Genomic DNA, 7,487 nt, shown 5'->3' with positions numbered 1-7,487 from the left:
AATAGTTATTTATATTAAGATAAAAATATTCCTACAATAAATAAATATTTACCAAGTGTATCCCTCATTAATTTCTAATTATACATATTTACGTATAGCAACTCATTTTGATTCTTAATGAGATCTCAATACATTTATATATTTCAAATAAAATTACAGTTACTTAATATTCTTGTTACAATTATCAAGTTGTATTTATATATTTTGAATTTTATACTGCAGATATAATTCATTTCTTGATCAAAAAATTATGTTTATTTTTCTTTTGATCTTCCAGCAAACTTATTACTCTTTTTGAAGCTAAAGAATGACAATGTTAATATGCTTTGATTCACCTATGTATTATATTGATTGAATTTTTTAATAAATTCAAATTTTAAATTTAAATTAAATAAAAGTAAAAGTTTAATTAAAGTCTTTCATAATAGATTTTTAAAATGATTTCTCTATAGAATAATCTTTATAGTAAATGTTCATTGATACTTGTAGTTATTCATTTTTTTTTAGTTTAAATTTCCAGAAGGCATGCCTTCTGGTTTTTCATTAATCAGCAAAGTCTTCTACATCAGAAAATAAAGTTTAAAACTTGAACTATCTTGATGACTGACTCACACAAGATAGTTTTACACTATGATAAAGAAAATAACTCCTATAGCTATAAATCCTTCTAAGCATGTTGAATCTTCCTTGTTCTGATCCTCAATGATGGAATTTGTGACTTGTCCATGTTTATAATCTTCCTTCCCATGGATGGCAAATCCTGAAAACAATGAAACTCCAGCAACTCATCATGTTGAAGAGCAGTGTTTGCCAAAAAATCTGCTAGTTGGTTGCCCTTTCTGAAAACATGCTTGATGTCCATGTTCAAGTGCCTCATTCTGTGCTGCATCATCTCTACCCTCTCCACTAGTTTCCAAGGTATTTTCCATACATCCTGAATAATGTTCTTCAACGCCAGTGAATCAATTTCAACCAGAACATGCTGCAGATTGTTAGAGTAACAATAATGAATAGCCTCCTGTATTGCTGCTGTCTCAGCTTCCATATTAGTAGCTGTGCCTAGTTTCTTAGCTTGTGCATACATAAGATCCCCTCTATCATCTCTGATGCAAAATGCATATGAACTAAGTCCTGGATTCCTTTGAAAAGCTTCATCAGTATTACATTTAAAGCCATGTTGTGGTAGTTCCCAAACAACCTTATGAACATGAAGCCTTGGCTTATATTGTGTGAGCATCTCCACTATAGAAGGCCAGTCTGGTGGAAGCCTCCTTATCCATGGATATTTCGCTTGAACTAGCTGATAGATGGCCTGCTGAACTTGATACACCATTCTGCTATATGTAGTATTTCTACCATGCTTGATAGAATTTCTCCTTTTCCATATTTCCCATAATAGGATAGCAAGAATGGCTTGAAAGATGGTTTGCAACTTGTGTGATGCAGGAGCTGTCCACCAAAGTGTAATAACTTACTGCAGTTGTAGCCCTTCTATGTTTAAACCTGCACAAGAAACAAACTGTTTCCAAAGCTTAAAAGCTGTTGGAGATGTTAGAAATAAATGAGACATGGTCTCTTGCTTATATTCCTCACAACACCAACATCTTGATACAAGACTGATATGCATCCTCTTAAGATTGTCATCAGTAGTAATTATCCTTTTCCACAGTCTCCACAGGAAGAAGCTGATCTTTATTGGCATGCCCTTCAACCATATGAACTTATACACTGATCTGGTTTCTTGTTTTTGCCTTACCTCTTCCCATGCACTCTTAACAAAGAATTGACCACTGTTTTCCCCCATCCACCAGGGCTTATCATTATCAGCCTCCACCAAAGCAGGACTGATATTTTCCACAATGTATTCCACTGTTTCACTTGACAAAACTGAAGTTAATTTATGCTGATCCCATTCTCCATTCAAGATATATTCCTTAACTTTAGTCTCATCTTCCAAATTGTGCTCAGTATCCACAAAAAACAATGCCCCTTGTTTCGTCCAGTTATCAAACCAGAATGTAGAGGTACTTGACTTGATCAGTCACCATATATTGTGCTCAATATCTTCCCTTACAGCTACCATTTTCATCCATGCATGAGATGCATCATTGGCCTGTGCAATAACAGGATGAAGTTTTTTGCAGTACTTGTTAGCCATGAAAGCCCCCATAATGACACTGTTGTCCTGAAGTTCAACCAGAGTTTTGCAAAAACAGCTTTTGAAATATCATGTAGAGATCTGAATGCAAGACCTCCCTCCTCATTTGGTAAACACATTTTCTCCCATGCAACCCAGTGTTTTCCTTTAACTCCTGTAGTATTACTCCAAAAGAAGTTGGCAAAAATCTTGTGCAGCTGCTCAATCACCCCTTTTAATGGAATCATAGCAGATAACAGATAAAATGGCATAGTCTGCAGAACATGAGCAATCAAAATATACCTTCCACCAAATGACAGTAACCTGTTTTACCAAGACATTACTCTATTCATCACCTTTTTTATTAAACCTTCATAATACACTATCTTTCTTCTTCCATAGATGACTGGACATCCCAAGTATGTGAATGGAAAATTTCCTTACCTCATCCCAGTCTTTCTTTTTACTCTACCAACAACACTTGTTGGCACCTTCTCATGCAAGTAGAAAGAACTCTTCTCATTGTTTACCAGCTGGCCTGACACTTTCTCATAGTTTCTTAGGACCTTCATCATCTTTCTCAAAGAAACAGGATCTGCTGAGCAAAATAAGATTGTGTCATCTGCATGTGACAGATGATTTAGATGAGGAATCCACTTTGGCATACCATAGCCCTTGAATGCTGGATCATCATGCAACTCATTCAAATTTCTGGCCAAAACCTCAGCAGCTATTATGAAAAGTGTTGGAGAGAGTGGATCACCTTGCTTCAAACCCCTTGATGAATTAAAAAAGCCATGAGCTTTCCCATTAATCAATATTAAGTACCAGTTGTTTGAAACCAATCTCCAAACCATATCTATAATAATTTCAGAGAAACCAAACTATCTGAGAACTTTAGTTAAGTATATACATGAAACTCTATCATAAGCTTTTGTCATATCAAGCTTTACCACCACATTGTGTAGCTTGTTTCTCTTATTAATATCCCTGATGATCTCTTGAGCTCGTAATACATTCTCCATAATGCTCCTACCTTTAATAAAACCAGTCTGAGTGCTTGATATTATAGCAGGCAACAGTGGAACAATTCTTTCATGCAAAACTCTAGAGATGATTTTATTAGCAAAAGTACTTAGACTGATTGGTCTCAGATCAGCAAAGGTGTTTATATTCTCCTTTTTTTGGAATCAGCACAAGATTTGTGTGAGTGATGCATCTTGGCAATTATGGGCCACATAAGAAGGCCCTTACCATATTAGTTACATCTCCACCTACGATACTCCAACATGTTTGAAAGAAATGGCCTGAAAAACCATCTGAAACACCAGTACTATCCCCATTTAATCCAAACACTGCATTCTTGACTTTTTCATTACTAGGTAAAGCAGTCAAGACCTCATTCTGTGCCTTAGTGATCACCTTAGGAATCTTCTTCAGCATATTATAATCACCTGATGTTGCTTCTTGTCTAAACTGGTGTTGATAGAAAGACACAGCTTCCTGTCCAATATCAGCGTTTCTGTTTAACCAGTCCCCTTGACTATTTTGTATAGTATGAACTGCCAACTTCCTCCTTCTTCCTTTAACATAATTATTAAAAAACTTGATATTTCTGTCTCCATCCTTGAACCACCTCATGCAGATTTCTGTTTCCAATATTCCTCCTCTAAGCATAAATATCTATTAAGATCAGCCCGAGCTTTATGCAAAGCTTCTCTATTCAGACTTGAGGGGTTCAATTCAAACTGCAGCTCCTTCACTTTGATCACATCCTCCATAATGGAAATCTGTTGGAATATATTGCTATATGTTTCCCTACTCCATACTACCAAGGCCTGCTTCACCTTTTTCATTTTAGCCTGCAACTCAATGACAGGATTAGCTGCAAAATCCAAACACCAAATGTTTTCCACCACTTCCATAAACTTTGGATGAGAAGTCCAAAAATTCAGGAATTTAAAAGGCTTAACTACCACTTCAATATGATAATCACAAACAACATGGAGAGAGGCATGATCAGAACCATGTCTAATCTGATTAACAACTTCAGCTGATGGGAATAAGTTCATGAACTCCTGATTGCCAAGAACTCTATCAAGTCTTTTGAATATGCAATCCTTCTCTATTCTTCCATTCCACCAAGTGTATTTGCTACCAGAGAATTTTAGCTCCAAAAAACTACAATTATTAACAAAATGAGCAAATTTAGTAGTTTTTGATGATGAACTGGAAGGCCGCCGAACTTTTCCTCAGGTTTGAGAATAACATTAAAGTCAAACCCAACTATCCAGGGCACATGAACATTAAGAGCCACCTATCCAATTCAATCCCATAATTCCTGTCTCTCCGCACCACTGCATTTAGCATACACAGCAGTAACATATGTTTCATACTGCATATTTATATGAGATAACTTGGGAGTAACATACTGCACTGAATCAATTATAACTTGTGCTTGCCATTCCTCGATCCAGAATAACCAAATATTCTTTGACACATTAACCATTACATTTTGTATACCTAACCTTCTCCTGTATTCTTCAATCACCTCAAGCTCTTGGAAAGGTTCCATAAGTGCTATAACTACATAATGATGCCTCCTATGTAAATCAGTTAACCTCTCAAAAGAATTCTGAGTGTTTACTGATTTAATATTCCAAAATAATAGTTTGTCTATCATTGACAACTGAGAGGTTTATTTTTACTACTCCTTGTAGTAACTTGAAGTGGCACAACATTTTGCTTTGTCCTCTTACCACTTTTTAAGCTACTAGTCTGCTTAAGAGATAAATCTCCATCTCTTGAAATCTGCTCAATATTAGGATCCAATGACTCATCCTCTATTATGTCTCTTTGCTCATCAGTGTCTACATCATCATATTCTAAATTTTCCTTATGCAATGCTTGCAGCGAAGAATTTCTTGGATCTACAGTATCAGGATCCTCTCCTTTATCAACATCCTCTCATTTACTCTCCACTTCAAGCTAATCCAAAGATGCTTCCACTACTGCCAAAGGCTTATCAGGAATCATATTTGTGGACACAGAATTCATTACCAGTTTTTCCACCCAAAGGATCCTGCCATTTCAGTAATTTTGAACCATCCACTTGTTTTCCTTGATCAAACTCTTGAGTATCAGAAGCCTTCACTCCTTCACCATCAAGTAGTTTCTCTTGGCCTGTCATTTGAGTATCAGGAACCACCTTGCCCAAACTATGTTCTCCTCCTTCTTGAATTTTTTGATTTTGCTTCCCAAAAGATGTCTCTACCTATGGTTTTGCTGTCTTTTTCCCTTTTGTTGTTGTTGTCTTAGCAGTCTCCTTTTTTGAGCCTTGTTCTTTCTATACATTTTCATAAGCAGTATTAACATCAACAGGTTCCTCACCATTATTAGTAGCCAAAGCACCAAACATATTGTTAGTAGCAACACCTGCAGGATCCTCATCATTCTTAGCCTTCACCACATTATCTCTCTTGTCTGCTACTGCTTTCTATCCCTGAACTGGTTTGTTATAACCCCCCTTTATATCTTTTTCTCCTTGGGAGTTGTTCCTTCTTCTATTCCTTCTGATTTCTATCTCCTTTTGTATTCTTCTTCTACTCCATATTCTTTGAGCTCTCTTCAGTATGTTGTACCACTTTGTGATCATTCTTCTCCATATAGCCATTAATATTATCAGTACTTTGCTTGTTATTTGTACTTCCTTTCTTATTACTATGATCCTGCACATCTTCCTCCCCATCTACAGGATACAATTCAGGATGAATCTTGAAACACTCAACTTCGTTATGTCCCTGTAACTTACATGTTCTACAATACTTTGGCAGGTGATTATAATTGTTACACCTCGGAAAAATTTTCATTGATGCACAGTGGATACACTAACGAGGGGAACGAAGTATACGATGTTTCAATAAGTAAGAAATAACAATGGATGATCCTAATTGAGATTTCGAAGGAATTCGAGGTAATAGAAGAAAGTTTGCCAAGAAAGGCAAGGTATACGTTATGTATCGGAAAGGATTTATGAGTAACGAATTAAGAATGACTTAGAGATGTTTTGGAGAAGAGATATAACGTCCCTTATATTGTTAATGGAGTGTTAAACAAGTATTAAAAAGGTTTCATAAGGATTGGAGATCAAACGAGTCGACGAGAACGAACTTCGGAAAAACTAGGCATTATACGGCCAAACATACTGGCCGTATAAAACATACGGGCCATATGTTCAACAGTATAATCATCCCAGATTAGCACGTCTCTCTGGACCAAATCTACGGCCAGACATACGGTCAGTATAATTTATACGGACCATATATTGGTCCGTAGAAACTGGTCGGGACAGATTTATGTTATTAATAAGGGACCAAGTTTCATTTCATTTCATTTTCCCCTTCACACCACTTCTCTCTAGAACTCTCTAGAACACTTCTCCCATAAGAATTCAAGAAATATTAGTGATCAACTACATCAATCTAAGTGAATCAAGTGTAAGAAGCACATTAAAGTTCATCCAAGCCAAGGAATGTCAATGGAAGTGAACTAGGGTTTTGGTGCAAGAGAAGTATTTCAACTCAAGGCTTATTCCTACACTATCTAAGGTAATTTTAATAGTATTTTCATGTTGTTTAAGGTATTGAAAAGTTGAAACACTTGGATTGTAAAAAGATATAGAAAATGGGTCATGAATAAGGGAATAGTGCCATTTTGAGTAGTAGTCTGGAGTGAATCATGAATATTGATATATGGTGATTATAAGTACGCTATAAATGACATTTAGAACATGGGGTAAGTATTATATGTGTAAAAACGCGATAGTGAACTATAACCACAATTATGGAGAAATTGAAGTGAAATTGTTAAATGCGGATAATGTAGATGAATGATGATTTTTGTGTATAGTATTGTGAATGTTGTGATGGATGTTGGGAGTTGATATGTAAAATGAGTAAAGTTATATAAAAAAAGGAAATTCTGCCCAATTTTCTCTAGCATTAGTAAGCACGTTTATATAATCAAGTAGATAACGTTGAAGCAAATTCCTTTGAAGGTAGAGATGTGAGAGTTGAACGAGAACGATCAAGCGATAGAGTAGCAAAGCAAATAGGTATGTAAGGCTAATCCTTCCTTTCTATGGCATGACTCCTACAGCATAAATCTTCCTATTTTTCCATGATCTTTCTAAATAACGGAAATTATGAGTCCATGACTATAAAGAGCTACATACGCATATGATGAAGAAAGGAGATATGACGAAGAGCAAGATAATGATAATGATGAGTCTAAGTATAAAGAATCCTAGAGTAAAATAAGATGTCCATGAAGCTAATGATTCTAAGTATGG

General features: G+C 35.7%; 1 protein-coding gene across 1 annotated transcript; it reads right to left on the bottom strand.

The window, feature by feature from the left end:
• Positions 1–667: 667 nt before the first annotated feature.
• Positions 668–3,778, bottom strand: LOC132611140 (uncharacterized). Its single transcript, XM_060325549.1, has 6 exons — positions 3,392–3,778; positions 3,051–3,315; positions 2,582–2,996; positions 2,148–2,461; positions 1,504–1,989; positions 668–1,449 (listed from the first exon to the last, which is right to left on the bottom strand). The coding sequence occupies exons 1-6, from the start codon at positions 3,776–3,778 to the stop codon at positions 668–670; spliced, it is 2,649 nt and encodes an 882-aa protein (XP_060181532.1).
• Positions 3,779–7,487: the final 3,709 nt, after the last annotated feature.

The sequence above is a fragment of the Lycium barbarum genome, chromosome 1 (assembly GCF_019175385.1).
Source record: "Lycium barbarum isolate Lr01 chromosome 1, ASM1917538v2, whole genome shotgun sequence".
In the NCBI taxonomy this organism is placed as follows: domain Eukaryota; kingdom Viridiplantae; phylum Streptophyta; class Magnoliopsida; order Solanales; family Solanaceae; genus Lycium; species Lycium barbarum.
Note: the sequence above shows the minus strand (reverse complement) of the source record. Positions and strands in the feature narration are given on the sequence as shown.